The sequence below is a fragment of the Gouania willdenowi genome, chromosome 17, assembly GCF_900634775.1.
Source record: "Gouania willdenowi chromosome 17, fGouWil2.1, whole genome shotgun sequence".
Classification (NCBI taxonomy): domain Eukaryota; kingdom Metazoa; phylum Chordata; class Actinopteri; order Blenniiformes; family Gobiesocidae; genus Gouania; species Gouania willdenowi.
Genome location: NC_041060.1, coordinates 26,185,904 through 26,204,844, shown reverse-complemented (window position 1 = coordinate 26,204,844; position 18,941 = coordinate 26,185,904). Strand labels below are relative to the sequence as shown.

Here is an 18,941-nt window from a genome sequence, read left to right as displayed (position 1 = left end):
AAAATATTTAATGAAAATAAAATATTAATGTCTAACTTAAAGACAAACAATGTGAAATTAACAGTAAATATGCAATGTGTTGACTTGTATATAAACTGTAAGTATATTAAATAAACACATGTGCTTCATATACCTATTTATGATTTAGTTTAGTTTAATTTAGGGCATTAGGGCTGGGCGATATATCGAGATTCAAGATGTATCGAGTTTTCTATTTTGGCGATATAGAAAACTATAATATTTCATATATATATATATATATATATATATATATAATAGATTATTATGTATCAAAATACTAGTTATAGGAGTCGCTGCTTTTACTTCTCAGAACAACATGTAAAGCTCAGTTAGATGATTAATGAGGACATATTGACCAGCTGTTTGTTAATAAATGTCCCTGTGTAGCATTTTACATCAGCAAATTTAACCCAAAATTGTCTTTCTGGTCAGACTTTATTTAATAAAATTATCTAGATTTATATCATATATCACCATTTTGAGAAAATATATTGAAATATGAGTTTTGGTCCATATCACCCAGCTCTAGTAGGAATGTTCACAGCATTTCAATGTTTATAAAGGTCGACCTACCAGATTCTAATCACATAATTGTATTTAGTAAGTGGTTGACAAGTGGGTATTTTATATTTCTTGTACACCTATATTAAAATATAAGGGATACTGGAGCTTGGTTGGGCGGGTGGGACGGCTCATAGTGGGCGCCAGAAAATGTTCCTTATTTTCAAATTCAAAACTTGACAGGTATGTGTTAATTGCAATTATTCTGTATAAATGTCATTTCACCATAGCCTTAGTGAACATACCTGTTAGTTAGACAAAATACTTCAATCAATCAATCAATGTTTTATTTGTATAGCGCCAAATCATAACCAATGGTATCTCAAGACACTTTACAGTAGAGCAGTCTTAAGGACGGACTCTTCATTTTATGGATACACACATGCATATATACGTATATACACATACATATGTATCCCACACCCAACATGAATTCCAACTTGACTATTGTTAACTCATCTTTATCAGAGAATACAAAATCAGCTCAACAAGACAACACTACATGATTCTTACCATTATTCTGTATTAATATTATTTCACTGTATGGCCTTAAGAAACAAACAAACTTGAAAATACAAAATACTTAACTGTTGTTAACTCACTTTTACTTTACTCTGTACATACAAATTCAGCTCACCTAGATAAGAGTACTCCATCTGATTTTTACTATTGTTCTGTATTATTATTTCACTACCTGTAAAGACAAAATACCTACCAATTGTTAACTTACCTGTACCTATTACAAAATCACCTCATTGTTACCTGGTATCAGCTTGTGTTTTTATTTTCTATAAAATAAAACCAACAGGTGGTGCCAACGCCCAACGAAGGGTAGCTGCAAAAAATTATCATGATAATCTCCACAATAATAATGGTTGTCATTATTATTCATTTCCTCTTATAGACCGCCCCCCATGTGAGAAATGAAAGTTGATGTGGCCCCGACCTAAAAAAGTTTGGGGACCCCTGTGTTAAATTGTCATGTGTGGTGCACCTAAAGGGGTTCGCTCACTCAGAGTGGAGTGGGTGTGTCAGTGACCTGTGTGTGTGTGGGGTTGGGGGTGACAGGTGACGTGGTAATGGAGGAGGTATGGTGATACAGCGGGAATGTCTTCACAGGTGAACTGTCATGCTGTGTGTGAAGCAATAAAGACAGTCGACTCGACATACGTGTCCGTCTCCTCTTTCATGGCTTCTACTGATGCTACAAAATCTGTGTATACAGATGTATGAAACCCTGTTCTCTTTATTGAGTACAAACTCTGAGATTTCACAACAAAGTGAGCACACATTTCAAAAAGTTGACAGGTTGTTTTAAATAAGTGTACATCATGTAATGAATCTTAAATTCACCACAGTATTGAGACTTTTAAAGACAAACTAAAGACCCACTTATTATGTATTGCATTTACTTAATATGCTTCTTGCGGTTTTTGCTTTTGTTTTTTTTTTTTTTTAATGTTTTGTGTTTTTATCTGTTGCACCCACTAGAAATCTAGCTCATGGTGGAGGTGAGTGAAAAATTGACAGGATGAAAAAACTTTTTTTTTTTTTATCATAAACAAGTGTAGCTGCTCTATTCTTTAACAAATAACAAGCTGTGTGATTATATTAAAGATTAGAGGGGCTATGGGTGAAAGACTCCAAAAGCTCCAGGGGATGAACATGATAATAACATGCTGCAGTCAAACTCACTTTAGTACAGGCATCTTATAAAACCCAGTTTGATCTCAGATGGGGTGCACCGGAAAAATACAGATTTCTTTGAGGGAAAAAAATGCAATTATATCAACATTGTGCCATAATTCACTCTTCACAGTGTAAAGAGTAAAGCACACAAAAGCAGTAAAAACATCTGACGCTGCATTAAAAACATTTAAATTGCTTCATTTATCTCGGGAAAACGGACCAAAAAAAAAATATGAATGTATGGGTTTACACAGTTTTCTATTCTCAATTTATCATTTAATAATATATAAACACGTTTTTTTATGCCAATATTACCTTTTAATTTAGTTTTAACCCATTTTAAACTATATGAGATTTTGGATATCCATTTAATTGTTCAACAGCGGTTTAGTGTAATCTGCCAACGGATAACATTGTTCACCAACAGCATGCAGCTGCTAAACTCTACTGTAAATAACAATGAAACTTCATTCGCACATCCCTTATTATGAGATTTTATTAACTCACCTATTCTCTTGCATTCGGGATCTTTTATCACACTTTGAAAGTGGAAGTGGGGGGAGGTTTCCAGATAGATAGCCTTCTGATGATGGTGTGTTGTAAGCTGAGTGCTGATTGGCTGGAAACTGCATCAGCATGACAGATTCTAATGGGACCAAAACATTCATCTCCATGCATTCAGGTTAGTTTGGAGGGAAGTGGCGCGCGCTGAGGTGTGTTGCATGTCGGGGTGTGGCAGAAATTTTAAATGTTGAAACTTAGCTGACCATTTTCAAGGATTATATCACAAACTTGTTTTTTGGCAGGAAGCACCTCGTGTTGCAGGTGCATTACCTCCACCTACTATAGTAGGGTGTGAACCAGAGAACTACCTCCCTTAATCTAAACTAAATATTTTCCCATAACTCAGTATTTTTTAAAAACCTAAACAATACCTTATATTTCCCTTCCTCAATATTCCACATATTCTTGAGATTCAAAAACCTTGTCCCACAACGCTGTAACTCTTCTTTAAATCATTCCTTCTGTATGATTCACTTCTGGCAGTGACACACCACATGTTCCACCGTTTCTTCTAATCCACAATCACACAGTCCTGTCAGATGCTTCCTCATTAAATGCATTGTCTTGTTTAATCCAGTATGACCTATCCTTAATCTAGATATAATTGTTTGCTCTGTGATGCTTCTTCCTGCTGAATCTCTACCTCACACCTTTTGCTTTATATTATACAAGTGACGACCGATAGTTCCTTCATCCCAAACGTTTTGCCGTTCCTCCATTATTTTAAACCGAATTATTGATTTGGCTTCACTTTTTCTCAGAGCTACCGCCTCCTTCCTTCTGGTCCTTTCTGCCCTTTATAAAGCTCCTCCTCCCTCTCCACCTGATTACTGATGTGAATCAGGTGAGTTCGGAGAAAGGGAGGAGGAGCAGGCTGAGAGGCCACGAGGCACCATGACATTACGCTGTCATTATCTGTCATTAGCAGAAATAAGGTGTCATAAGGCTATCATTAAGTGTTGTTCACTAAATTATGACACCTTTGGAGCTATGTTGGTATTTTTTGAGTTAGGTGGAGGAATCTAGTGCGGTTAGGTAGGGTTAGGGTTAAGAGTTAGGAGTTAGGAGTTAGGGTTAGGGGTTAGGATAACAAAGGGTTAGGGTAACGAAAGACACTTATTGACAGCCTTCATGACACCTCATTCATGCTAATGTAACATAATGCTTACATATAAAACTTCAAGTGTTTCCAAAAATTCATACCTACTTTTAATTATTTTGTACATTTTGGAGGAGCAGCCACACAATCAAAGACCACAAACCTGCAGACCAGTAGTTCCACATCTCCACTGGGATATTTCACCACCAGCAGTGCCAGCTTATACAGTGGTACTATTAGTAAAATGAGCATTGTTAATTCACAAAAAAAAAAAAAAATTCCCGAAAGGGAAAATCATGTTCCTTGACTCTCTACAGATTTCCAAACAGTGATCTTTCACCTCAATGCCAACATTTTAGCTTCTCATGGTGACAGTGAAGAAGTGATTTTAGAGACTTTCTCTAATGTAATAACTTTCACTTTCCTCTGTCATTTAAAGATGCGCTTTCATACCTGTAACGGCTTAAAACATTTTATTTAGCGTCACAGTCCTTCATTCTGCCATTATCTGATAGCTTGTGGTTAGCATTAAGATTAAGATTAAATCGGGCTTTCGCCTTTAATTGGCCATGTAATGTTAGTACATTATTGGAATTTGTCTTCTGCACTTAACCCATCTCTGAGGAGCAGTGGGCAGCCATTTTTGCGGCGCCTGGGGAGCAGTTCGGGGTTAAGGGACTTGCTCAACATCCCACAGTGACGGCCCTGGTGAGGCTTGAACCGGCAACCCTCCGATTACAAGCCCAGCGTCCTTAACCACTAGGCCACCACTCCCCATAGCATTCCTCTCGTGCTTCAATATGCGTCAAACCGGTTATGAAGAAATAAAACATCAACACTCACTGACAGAAACATCATAATGATTAAGTCTGCAGAACCATGACTTGGTCTGTGCTGTTGTTCTTGGTACTGATGATGTTACTGCCATTAAACAGGGGTGAGTATGACATGTTTGTTTTCATGTTACAGTAATGTGTGATTTGGTTTGTAATGGGATATCAGTGGTGTGAACATTTTTGAGTATTGTTTATCTGATTGTAAATGTGAAGCCTGTAAACTGAGTCTCGGTGTCAACCATCAGGACTCTGGAAAGATAAAAAATAAGCTTCTTATATGTTACGTTGACAGTTTGACATCCTTTCAATAGCTTAAAACTAATATCTGAAGGTATTACATTGACGTCAGGTTTAAAAACAAAAGTTACACACATTCTACATTTCTACATATGTGATCCAAAAACAGGCACTTAATACATTGTACACCAACATGCTGCTACGCTGTGCTAGTCACATCCATGACATAGAGGAGTGTATGATTGTTGCTGAATATATTTTGGTAGTTAACCACCATGATACCTGTAAATACTGTTATGTCTGTAAAACATGCATTTTTGTCATGTTGGACATGTTGAAATAGGTTACTGTGTATTTAAGGTTTGCAGCAATGTGACATGGGAGTTTCCTAACTTTAAGTTGTGTGTGTGGAGTTAAGACAGTAAAGCGATTGAAATGGAGCTACGCGGTGTGGTTATTGAGACTTTCTTAAACACAACAAATATATACCAAAGAAATACACATTGGCCTCGGTTACGTGATGTTTTTTGTAAATTCGAAATTAGTTATTCAGAATTAAATTATTCGGAATTAAAATGTTCTGTTTCGTGTTTACATGGAAATAGTAATTCCGAATTAAGGATTACTTGAAAAGTGGTTTATTTGGCTTTATTCAATTCCGCTTTAGGTGTGTGGTTTGGGAAAGATTCAGATTGGACAGGGGTGGACTAACGTGACGTATTCACATCTATCGGGGAAAAAACACACAACAAACCCTTTCTTTTCAGCTCCAACATATGAGAACTGTTTTCTCCGTGGATCTGCAGAAGAGAGATGGAGCAGTGGAAAAGAGAGATAGAAGTTTGTATTTTGGTCAATCAAAGCCAGCGGTTAATGCAACAGCTGCCCTACCTCCACTATACATGACAATGAGTGAGAAATGAACCACTGCTAAAATGATCTACGCATCATTAGTGAAGCTCTGGTGCTTCATGCCCCAATGAAACCTGTTCTTTTTGCTGAGGTCCGTGCGTGTGTAATAACTCCACACGTTTACGCGTCCGTCCATCCACTCTTTTCATTGTATCCATGTCTTCTGAGGCTCTCATTAAATAAATAGTCTTGGCTCTAGTCCGGCCCGTCATCCTGGACGATGTCGTCACTGGCGCGTCATTGCGGCAAGTCACGCATGCGCAGAATGACTGGAATTAAGTGTTTACAAGATAGAGGAATTATTTAATTCAGAAATAAAATTGAAATAAACCAGACACCTAATTCGGATTTAAGTTTAATTATGAATTAAATTGGCATTAGGAATTAAGTGTTTACAAGGTCAGTTTAAAGAGGAATTCACTTTTATTCTGAATTAAAGTTCCCATGTGAACGTGGCCACTGTTTAATTATGATTTACACTTTGCCTGCACACAAAATATAAAGACAATTTCGTACCTTATTCACCACTGGAATGGTTTGATTTCCCAAAAAAAAAATCACAGTAACAGAAAAATCTTTGGGCTTACAAGCAACATCTTTTGACAGCACTCTGCCTAAAGCCTGGTATATGCTTCTGCGTCAGGACCTACGCCATCAACGTGACACAGAGGTCGGTCAACTATGCTTCTGCGTCAAGTGAACGCATTGCTATGCGATTGGCCGCCATGCCGCTAGGGGGTTGTGTGTGTGTCACAGAAAACAATGTTTGATATTTTTAAGCATCTTAAAATGTAATTTATTATTGGATTATTACTGACCTATCCAACCAGGTGTGTATTGCTGGACACAAACATGAAAACAGGGCCAGCACTAATCCAAATCAGTATTTTTGGACTCATTGGTAAAACAAAATCATTTTGGTGTGCATATTTGTCATTCCTGTTGATTTAACTAAACTGAAAAGACAAACAAATTCTGCAATTCCTGCTTTTATTTTTTATAACTTGCAATCATTATGTCAAAAGTCAAGTAAAATAGTAAAGTGCTTTTAAATTCAAATAAAGCAAACAGAGAACACAGGTAAACACTCCAAATGTAAGTATTGAATAAAAAGTTAACAGAAACATTTTAATCTCACTGCAGACCAAACATACCCGAGTCAATTAACAAACAAACACAATGTCTGTTTTGTGCAAAGTCAAACACACAGTAAAAGCAGGCAGTAAAAGCAAAGTACAGTGCAATTGTGCAAAAAAGTAAACAAAGTCAATTAATTAAAAGTAAATAACACATAAATATATAATACTGTAAATGAGTACACCCCAAGCAAAAAGGAAGAGATGCTATGTGTTAGCAGACAGAGCTAATAGAAAAATGTGACTGTTACAGATATTCACGTAATGTTATAGTCATTCTTTCGGTGCTAAAAGGGTAAGGAATCATTTATGAACATGTTTAAGAGTAGTAGACGATTGTAATACAAACAAATGCATGGCTGGATAGATTACTGGAAATGCGCCCTGCAGTTTTGATGCACACAGCGGTACCAGTAACATGCAAGTGGGGTTGCCAGGTTGGGGGCCCTCTAGTGGCCAGGGGGCCCGAAGCAGCCGCTTAGTCTGTGTATAGGCTGGGCCGGTCATGCATCAAAACAACGGTTTCAAAACGTGCACTTTATTTTTCAATATAAACATATGCAACATGGAAACAAAGTATAAAAGTGTATCGAGCACATGTCGGAGCAGGGGGGCTCTGACCCCGTTGTAGAGCTGAGAGGGAGCAGCGAGGTAACCTGGTCCACCGACGCGGGAAGCAGCAAGTTGGCAACGGCAACACCCGCAGTAGTAGCGATAATAACAGCAAACACACAACTTTTGTCTGTGATTGACTCCGTTTGACGTCTCGACGCTCAGTCAGGATTTTTGGGAGGAGCACGTCAGGTTACGGCATGGGGGATCTACATCTAAATAGAGCGCTACATGCGGCTACAGTGTCAAATTGACGCAGAACCATATTTCAGGCTTCACTCTTTTTTGAACAATCATTAGCATTTCTAGAATTTGTAACTAACTGACATTTTTGTTTGTTGGCATATCATAGCACAAACAACAGATTTTAGCACCACTGGTGTAACAGGTAAGTGTACAATCATATTTTAAATGTAAAAATTATGAATCATCACTTGTTGTAATGTGATTTTCTTTTAATTTTTTACCTCAATTGATGGATTAGGATTTGTATGTTTAAAAAGCTTTGCCAGCACACAATATATAAAGACAATTTAGTATCTCATTCACCATTGGAATTGTTGGATTCCCCCCCAAAAAAATCACAGATACAGAAAAATATTTGGGCTCACAAGCACCATCTTTTGACAGGTTGTACTCTGTATCGCTCTTTTTTGAACAATCATTAAAATGAAACACGTTACACATGAACATTCGACACTTCATCATTCATTTGCATCTTGTAATTCAGTTTACCTCACATCGTTGTCTTTCTGAGTGGGTGTGTATTATTATTAATATTACCAGGGCTGTTTTCATTTCTATTTTGTTTTCATTATTAGTATTATTACTATTGTTTATAACAATATTTATTATTAGTATTACCATTTTTTAATTGGTATTACCAGTGCTGTTTTCATTTCTATTATTATTATTTTTCCTCAGTTTTCTTTCTTTATATGCTGCTCTTTGCCTTCTAATTGCCCAACAGAGATGATTAAAGTTTTTCCTGATTCTGATTTTGATACAATATAAACATGTCTAGTATTTGTAACTAACTGACTTTTTTGTTTATTGGCATATTATAGCACAAACAACAGATTCGACCACCACCGGTGTAACAGGTAAATGTACAATCCTATTTAAATGTCAAAATCATGAATCACTTGATGTCATGTGATTTTTTTAATAATAATTTTACCTCAAAAGTCCGTGTCCGTGTGTTCCAGGCTGTGCTGGGCCACCTGTGCTCTGCTGCCCTGACCAAGACAACAGTTGTTCCAGAGGATGTTACTGTGACCAATACTGTTTGGAAGCTAGAGATTGTTGCCCTGATTATAATTTAACCTGTCAACTATGTAAGATTAAACACAATACAGATACACAATTTCCAGGACCTAAAAAATCAGAATTATAATAGGAATTGGGATTTATTGTACAAATTGTTGTTTTTGACTGCAGCTTTAACCACTGAACCAATAAGAGGACTGGATAAAACCAGCAACTTCTATGGGATCAAATTGGGGTCATAAAGATTTTGTGTGCACCAAAAAATCAGTGCGTGTAAAAAGAATCTGTGGGTGTGAAAAAAATATTTGTATTTGTAAAAGACATTTTTTGTCCGTTTGAGAACTTTTCTACAAAACCAAATACACAGATGAATTGTCACCCGGTTTGACTGCATCTGGGGCCAGCCAATCAGCACTCAGCTTACAACACCCCATCAGAATGCTTCCGTCTTCATTGAGCGATTAAAAATAGTGTAGCAGCTGCAGGATAATCCCGAACACAAGTGAACAGGTTAGTTAATAAAATCTAATAATGAGAGGCGTGGACGTGAATTCTACTTGTTAATTACGGTAGAGAGTTTGAGCAGCTGCATGCTGATGGTGAACGATGAGAACTGAAAGGCAGTTGTGTGCTGTGAAGCTGTCTGTGCACTTTTGGACAGAGAGGGGCTCACAATGACACAGAATGTATTTTTTGTCTGCTCATTCAGGTGTGTAAACAGACAAAACCTCTCAGTGCACGATTGGTCCACCGCGTACGGGTGTCCACTCTTATCGGGTCCCCTCATCCTAGGTTTCGACTGTACACATACTGTATTTCAGTATGAGCCCGTCGTACACTATTTTTTTGCCCGTTTTTTTTAAAACATTGATGGTCAAAATACGGCGGTGCGGCTCACTGCCAGTGCAGCCAATTTTTATTTTTGGGCCATAGTCCAGTATCTTATTGGAACTTGCCGCGGGACAATTGAGAATGAATAGCAGGCCACAGTTGGCCCGCGGGATGTAATTTGGACACCCCATGTTTAGCCCATAAAGCGAGCTTTAGTTTAGCTCTAGTGGGCAGAGTGCCCGCCTGTTTGTTGCATTTATGCCACACAGTCTATGCCAGTGACGTAATGTCTCCAAATCCCTCTTTTTGTTAATTTTGAATTGAACGATGCTTTGTATACACAATATATGTCCAGATAGTGTTTAGACTAGAGTACAAACAAATGCACATGGAGAGTCCATGTGCAGATAGATATTCTTGATTACTATTCTCTTAGGCCCCAGTTGTTTTTCTCCGAAAATCACATACCCATAACAAATAAAGTTTTTCTAAGCTTCTACATGACCTATATGGTTATCTATTTTTTTTTTTTTTTTTCAGATTGAAGTAGGACCCTTGGTGTATACAGATGATGTGAAATTTTGGAAATAAATTATACTGAGTGACAGTAAATCACATTTTAAATACAAAAATCTGTAGTCCACCCCCCCAAAAAATAGAGATTTACATTAAATATGAACCCAAGTCTCCTCAGGGAAGGCTATAAAAGCAGAAATAATTGAAATAATGCATGGAAATTAACTGCAGCATGTTTGGTGATAATAATAAACATCAGGCCAAAGATACACATGTTTGTACAAAAAAGTTCAGGCAGAAATTCACTTTGCCACAACCAGGGTTGGGGTCATTAACATTTTTCAGTTACAATTATATCTTCAATTTTCCATGTTCAATTACAATTAAATTATGATTACACTGACAAGCATTTTTTTTTTCAATTACAGTTGAATTACAATTTTTTTTTTTTTCCCAGTTATACGTCATCTAATTTGTTTCTCATCTTGTTAGACTTAAATCAAGGGTATATCCCTTGATTTTTTTTTTTATTTTTTTTTAAATAAAATATTATCTTCATAGCTAAGTTATCTTGTTCTGCAGGAAATGGTTTTGGAAAGTCTTCAATAGTATTAGTACAAAAATACACTTAGCTCATAACAGCCAATCCATGATAAAAAAAACTAATAAAAAAAAACTGCCCTTTACGAGGTACAGCTGAACATCATTCATGTTGAAAAATTGTATTACCTACTAAACCTGTATGGGTGTGAAGAGTCACAAGGTATTATTCACCATGGCATCCGAGAAATACACACCAATTATGCGATTACAATTATAATTGACCTCAAACCTGGCCACAACTGTGCTAAAGTTTTCCACAAGCTTGGAAACGTGTGTGTAACTGTAATATGTCCGTCAAATTGATTCCAATCATTGTTAGTCTTGTGTTTGACCACTATGTGTTGCAATTTTGTTGAAATAAATACAAATCCATTTTTATTCAGGTTTCTGCTGTGCCATGCGTATTTTTGGTTCTACTCTTTGGTGCCGTTATGCATGGCTCTTAGTGAGCAATGCTTTGACCAATCAGCTTGTTTTGTTGTTCCATAATCAGCAGATCAATAGAGGCAAGTTTCACACAAATCGCCACTTTGTGACAAAAAGCTGAGAAAAAAACGTCTTTTTCTGAAAAAACCTATTAGTGACTTTGAAGCTATATTTTTTTGCTTTAGGGACACCTCAACATTGGTTTCCTTCTATAAAACTACAAAAACAACCCTGAGACCGTGTCACGGTCCGGTGTGGGTGTGGACCCAAATGCAAGGAGAGATGGAGGCAGGATAGAGGCACATCTTTCTTGGTACCAGTCCATGTTTATTCCTCTTAAAACAAAACTTAAATCCAAAACAGGAGGGAGCAGGAACAGGGAGCAAGACCAGACACAGTTGAAAACGAAGAGGGAGACAATGAACCTGACAACATCACACAACCAGCAACCACACTGTGACCAAGCACTCAGTAAAATAGTGGAGGAGGCCTGATTAGGAATGGACCACACCTGGGTGAAAACATGAGGGAGCTAATCAATCACCAAGCACACAGACATCACTGAGGGGTGGAGCCACAAACAGGAATCCCTGAAACACAGACAAGAGTTAAGCACAAACCAAATAAACAAAGACAGAATAACTAAACTAACCAACAGAACATGACATAACCCCCCCTTTAAGGAGCGGGTTCCAAACGCTCCCAAAACAAAAATCTAACCACCCAAACACCAAACCAGGGTGGGTGGACGGGGGCCCGGAGGAGGGTCGAAACCAAGTTAATGCAGGGCAGGTGAAGCTGGAGACCAGGGCTCTGGCGGCCTCCCATGAGGCGGAGCCGGTGAAGCAGGGGACCAGGAGTCCGGCGGCCTCCCATGAGGCGGAGCCGGCGAAGCAGGGGACCAGGAGTCCGGCGGCCTCCCATGAGGCGGAGCCGGCGAATCAGGGGACCAGGAGTCCGGCGGCCTCCATGAGGCGGAGCCGGCGAATCAGGGGACCAGGAGTCCGGCGGCCTCCCATGAGGCGGAGCCGGCGAGGCAGACGGGAAGACCTCCGGCGAAGAGCGCTCAGACGAGGCAGGCGGGAAGACCTCCGGCGAAGAGCGCTCAGACGAGGCAGGCGGGAAGACCTCCGGCGAAGAGCGCTCAGACGAGGCAGGCGGGAAGACCTCCGGCGGGCCGGGCGAAGACGGGACAGGTGGGAAGACCTCCGGCGGGCCGGGCGAAGACGGGACAGGAAAGCTGGGAGGCGGCGGCCTGGTGCGGGGAGCCGGCACTGGCGGCGACGTTGGCGGCGGCCTGGTGCGGGGAGCCGACACTGGCGGCTGGGCAGGCGGCGGCCGGGTGCGGGGAGCCGACACTGGCGGCTGGGCAGGCGGCGGCCGGGTGCGGGGAGCCGGGACTGGCGGCTGAGCAGGCGGCGGCCGGGTGCGGGGAGCCGGGACTGGCGGCTGGGCAGGCGGCGGCCGGGTGCGGGGAGCCGGGACTGGCGGCTGGGCAGGCGGCGGCCGGGTGCGGGGCGCCGGGACTGGCGGCTGGGCAGGTGCGGGGAGACTCTGAAACGCTAGCCTGGGAGCTAGGAGACTCTGGAACGCTAGCCTGGGAGCTAGGAGACTCTGGAACGCTAGCCTGGGAGCTAGGAGACTCTGGAACGCTAGCCTGGGAGCTAGGAGACTCTGGAACGCTAGCCTGGGAGCTAGGAGACACAGGAACGCTAGCCTGGGAGCTAGGAGACACAGGAACGCTAGCCTGGGAGCTAGGAGAAACAGGGACGCTAGCCTGAGAGCTAGGAAAAACAGGGACGCTAGCCTGAGAGCTAGGAAAAACAGGGACGCTAGCCTGGGAGCTAGGAGACTGGCGGGGCTGGCCCTTTCTTTTGGACCGACCTCTACACCGTTGCAGGCTCCGGGGTCCTCCGGCAGCCAGTCGAGTCCCCACGTACACCTCTCTGACAGGATCCTCCTCCAAAGAAATCCTGCCCGTCCAGGCCTCACGGCCTCCATATCGCTTCAGGCTCCGGGGTCCTCCGGCAGCCAGTCGAGTCCCCGAGCACACCTCTCCAACATGATCCTCCTCCAAAGAAATCCTGCCCGCCCAGGCCTCACGTAAGAGGTTCTGGAAATAAAACAGTCTTTCTACAAACTTCTTCTCCGCTGGGTCCACTGGTGGCTGGTTCGTTCTGTCACGGTCCGGTGTGGGTGTGGACCCAAATTCAAGGAGAGATGGAGGCAGGATAGAGGCATATCTTTCTTGGAACCATTCCATGTTTATTCCTCTTAAAACAAAACTTAAATCCAAAACAGGAGGGAGCAGGAACAGGGAGCAAGACCAGACACAGTTGAAAACGAAGAGGGAGACAACGAACCTGACAACATCACACAACCAGCAACCACACTGTGACCAAGCACTCAGTAAAATAGTGGAGGAGGCCTGATTAGGAATGGACCACACCTGGGTGAAAACATGAGGGAGCTAATCAATCACCAAGCACACAGACATCACTGAGGGGTGGAGCCACAAACAGGAATCCCTGAAACACAGACAAGAGTTAAGCACAAACCAAATAAACAAATACAGAATAACTAAACTAACCAACAGAACATGACAGACCGGGCTTTTGATGGCAAAATTATTATTATTTTGTTGTCTGGGTCAGAGTTGAATGGTTTGCTTAGTGTATTTTGGCATTACTCCAAGTCTCTCCCCGTCATTCTCTCCACACACAACTTCCTCTTGCTACCGGACATGCCGAGTGTCACTGATTGCCCCGTTTTGTTTTTATCGTTTTATCTCACCATCGCGACACTCTCAATAGTCCACTTAGGTTTCACACATGCTCTGGTCCAGTGTGAGCTGCTGGGAACTTCATCATCAATTCTCGTAGCGCCATTTTCTGTCTCATAAACTCCTTTCCTCTCCTTCAGCATAACGTGGATGGCTGTTCATCATAGGAATGGGATCCACACAAGGTTCCTGCTGCTTAACAGAAGGTTTTCCTTGCCGCCATGATGAATTCATGTTGGGTGTGGGATACATATGTATGTGTATATACGTATATATGCATATGTGTGTATCCATAAAATGAAGAGTCCATCCTTAAGACTGCTCTACTGTAATGTGCCTTGAGATACCATTGGTTATGATTTGGCGCTATACAAATAAAGATTGATTGATTGATTGATTGATTCTGAGCTCTGCACATCATGGGTGATCTCTCATCCAAAGGTGCGCTGCTGCCACCCGTTGGTCACTACATCATGGTGCAAGTTAGATATTCACCGGTGAGGTATTCCTATGATGAAAATTACAGGTCTCTCTCATCTTTTTAAGCAGGAGAACTTGCACAATTGTTGGCTGACTAAATACTTTTTTGCCCCACTGTATAAAAGCGTTACTGCCACATGAAGACACGCAAAGTGTCTCATGTAAAACCCAGTTTGATCTCAGATGGGGTGCACCACAAAAATACAGATTTACTTGAGGACAGTAATGCAATTAGATCAACACTGTGCCATGATTCACTCTTCACAATTTAAAGAGTAAAGCACACAAAAGCAGTAAAAACATCTGATGCTGCATTAAAAACAGTTCAATTGATTCATTCATATCATCAAAACGGACCAAAAAATACGTATATATGAATGCATGGCCGCTTCAGGGTTTCTGCAGTTTTCTATTCTTAATTCACCATATGATATATAAACACCTTTTTAGCACCATATTAACTTTGAATTTAGTTGTAACCCATTTTAAATGATATTCATTGAATTGTTCAACAGCAAAAAACAGCGAAGTGTAATCTGCCAACAGATACCATCGTTCACCATCAGCATGTAGCTGCTTAATTAACAATGAAACTCCACTCCCATACCCCTTCTTATGAGATTTTATTAACTCACCTGTTCTCTTGTGTTCAGGATTATCCTGCAGCTGCTACGCCATCTTTTATCGTTCAATGAAGGGGGGGGGGGTGTTCAGATGGAAGTAAGAGATAAGTTTTGACACACACACAAAAGGCATTTTGCAGACAAATTGTCTGTTTTTTTTGGCAGACTCAAAAAGTATTTGACAAATAGAAAATATTTTTTGTCACACACACCAATTTTCTTTTACTACACCTGTAACTGCAGGACCCAGCACAACGGATATCAACCCGTCGCTTTTGCATAATGTTACAACCATCACGTAGTACGACATCCATAATACTTGATGGAAACACAAAATCTACATCAACAGTGCTGGATTATACAACAACCAACCCAACTACTCACACTACAACAAACTTCCTTACTACATCCACAATATCAGCTTTAATAACCAGCCAAAGACGTTACAGTACCACATACTGTATATGAGCACACAGTCACCATTGGTTAACATTTCTACGACATCTGCAGACAATTTTACAGATGCAACTACCAGTAGTCCAGGAACCAGCAGTACTTCTACAACACAAGAAGCCACTCCATGGCCACCACAGACAGAGTCATCTAATACCGCTGTTAGCCAAGGAAACAGCATCAGCACAACGACAGATTCTGATAGGACCAAAACATCAATCTCCACCCATTCAGGTTAGTATGGAGGGAGTGCAAATACAATTAAAAATACACATTTCTAACACTTTACTTGAACTTTTATACATAAGGTTGACATTACGCTGCGTTATGGCAATTTTTATATTCATCATCATATCGTCAAATGTATGTTCATGTGTACAATTTGTCATGTTTTAATACATGATGACTCCATTACTCTTTGCACTTTTGAACAGCTGAATCATGTTAGATTAAACAGTACAGATCGTATTGTACTCAGTGCAACACAGAGTCTCTGCTGAAGGCCAAAAGTCAAACTCACATGCAGATATACACGAACGCACACACTATCAAGGATAGATAAGAGTGGCGTCCAATCTTCCTCATAATATACACGTCTTCATCATCCTCAAATGTTTCCACTGTTGGGCATCTGACTCCCCCCTTCTCCTTTCCTCAGGGTGGAACTTTTCTGTTATATCTGTATAAAAGCTTAAGCTGTGAAACTGTTAGTTAGAGCGGGTCTTGCCTTTTTGCTCTGCCACGAGCCTTTTGCCTTTCATTCTTTCAGGATGGAAGCTTCTTTTTAACTCCTTTTTATTTTATTTTATAATAAATCTTTTTTTATAAAATCATCAATGCCACGCCTGGACTCCATCATTCAACCAGAGCAATAAATCATGTCTCCAAATGAGGTCAACCGCAAATTTGCCGTAACAGCTGTCATTATCTGTCATAAGCAGAAATAAAGTGTCATTAAGGCTGTTGTTCGCTGACTTATGACACCTTTGGAGCTGTGTTGGAATTTTTTGGGTTAGGTGGAGGGATCTAATGGGGTTAGGTAGGGCTAGGTAAAGGAAAGTGTTTTCTCGATGAGACCCTCCCAGGAGGATTCGAGGACCCCCCCAGTTGAAAATGTGTTTTCCCGATGAGACCCCCCGGGGGGATTTGATGACACCCCCAGGACCCCCCCAGTTGGAGGGATCTACTGGGGATTGGTAGGGTTAGGGTTAAGGGCAGGGGTTAGGGTAAAGAAGGGTTAGGGTAACAAACGACACTTAATGACAGCCTTCATGACACCTTATTCATGGTAATGACCGTGTAATGTCAGCCTTATGTATAAAACTTCAAGTAAAGTGTTTCCAAAAATTTATACCCATTTTTGATTCATTTGTACGTTTTGCAGGAGAAGCAACACAATCGAGGACCACCACCAGCAGCACCAGCTTAATCAATGGTACCATTAATAAACTGAGCATTGGTGATTCACAAAAAAATTCCCAGAATTTCCCATTTTTCCCAAAAGGGAAAATCATGTTCCTTGACTCTCTACAGATTTCCAAACAGTGATCTTTCACCTCAATGGCAACATTTTATCTTCTCATGGTGACAGTGAAGATGTGATTTTAGAGGCTTTCTCTAATGTAAGTTGAAAGAACTTTCACTTTCCTCTGTCATTTAAAGATGTGCTTTCTTACCTGTAAGTTTCCTCTCTTTCACAGTTTATGGAGCAGGTCATTCTACCAAAGTGTGAGGGATGTAAAATAAAAATCACACACTTTAAGCCGACCTAAGAAGCAAACACATGAGTACTACACAAGCTCTGAACTGAAGACACAACAACGACTCAAATCATTTTATTTAGCGTCACAGTCCTTCATTCTGCCATTATCTGAAAGCTTGTGGTTAGCATAGCATTCCTCTCGTGCTTAAATATGCGTCAAACCGGTTATGAAGAAATAAAACATCAACACTCAGTGACAGAAACATCATAATGATTAAGTCTGCAGAACCATGACTTGGTCTGTGCTGTTGTTCTTGGTACTGATGATGTTACTGCCATTAAACAGGGGTGAGTATGACATGTTCGTTTTCATGTTACAGTCATGTGTGATTTGGTTTGTAATGGGATATCAGTGGTGTGAAAATTGTTGAGTATTGTTTATCTGATTGTAAATGTGAAGCCTGTAAACTGAGTCTCGGTGTCAACCATCAGGACTCTGGAAAGATAAAAAATAAGCTTCTTATATGTTACGTTGGCAGTTTGACATCCTTTCAATAGCTTAAAACAAATATCTGAAGGTATTACATTGACGTCAGGTTTAAAAAAAAGTTTAAAGTTAACTGGATTGAAGTGAAAATATATCTTTTGAATTATGAGAATATACCTTTAGTTTTTTTAAGCTTCTGTGAGCAATGTCTCAGGCGAGCACCATCCAACATTGTACACCAACATGCTGCTACGCTGTGCTATTCACATCCATGACATAGAAGAGTGTATGATTGTTTTGAACGGACACATCCTGTCATTGTGCTGTAATTATTGATGTGTTTGATGAACGTGTTCCTAAATCTAGAGGTGTGGTCCGAGCCTGCCACCTACAACAACTGTGAGGGAATGGGTGTTTTAAATAAATGATTTTAAAAATGTACAATAATTAACTGTTAAGCCTTACTTGAACAGTGCTCAATATATTTTGGTAGTTTACCACCATGATACCTATAAATGTATACCCAAAAAATACACATACACGTACAGGCTTTAATGTAGGACCCTGTTGGCCATGATAGACCATCACTAGTAACAGAATCCTTAGGAACTCATTCTTTTCAGATGAAGGTCTTTTAAATAAAGAAATAAAAACAATATAAGAAACACTGCTCCCTGCATGTTTTTTATTTTATTTAATTTAATTTTCAATGAGAACACTTGAGCAATGGTATGAGTTTCAAAACATTTCCCATTGTTTCCATAATCAGGTTTTGTTTGTTGTTGTGTCCGAACAAAATTTCTGAAGGGAGTGTCTCGCTTCTAAACATGTAATTACAGCGTATCCTTTTCAAAAGAAGTTATATACTGTATAGTGTGTCTCGACAACTAGCTGAGGCAGAGAGAATATTTAGACATCGATACAATCCTTTTATTTACAGATGACATCCTATAGGAAGCATAAGATTTATATCTAATGGATTGATAAAATAAAATCAGTAAAATAAGTTTCAGACATTCAGACCGATAAATTGGTTAATAAATTCATGTATTCTGTGGTGATGCAAAAAGCCTCAGTCCTGTAGATAATATCAAATATAAAT

At 40.2% G+C, this 18,941-nt stretch overlaps 1 protein-coding gene across 1 annotated transcript; it reads left to right on the top strand.

Moving 5' to 3' along the window:
* The first annotated feature begins 4,807 nt into the window (after positions 1 to 4,807).
* On the top strand, positions 4,808 to 17,462 carry LOC114479459 (proteoglycan 4-like). Its single transcript, XM_028473142.1, has 8 exons — positions 4,808 to 4,871; positions 8,020 to 8,055; positions 8,735 to 8,770; positions 8,876 to 9,004; positions 15,708 to 15,884; positions 17,035 to 17,085; positions 17,184 to 17,272; positions 17,351 to 17,462. Exons 1-8 carry the CDS (start codon positions 4,814 to 4,816, stop codon positions 17,420 to 17,422), a joined length of 648 nt encoding a protein of 215 aa, XP_028328943.1. The 5' UTR covers positions 4,808 to 4,813; the 3' UTR covers positions 17,423 to 17,462.
* Positions 17,463 to 18,941: the final 1,479 nt, after the last annotated feature.

What these genes read in the sequence shown, in the direction of transcription:
- LOC114479459 (XM_028473142.1), top strand. Translation starts at nt 4,814, where the DNA reads ATGACTTGGTCTGTGCTGTTGTTCTTGGTACTGATGATGTTACTGCCA. An exon ending in GTTACTGCCATTAAACAGGG is followed by an intron (nt 4,872 to 8,019) that starts GTGAGTATGACA and finishes GGCATATCATAG; the next exon opens with CACAAACAACAGATTTTAGC. An exon ending in ATCAATCTCCACCCATTCAG is followed by an intron (nt 15,885 to 17,034) that starts GTTAGTATGGAG and finishes TACGTTTTGCAG; the next exon opens with GAGAAGCAACACAATCGAGG.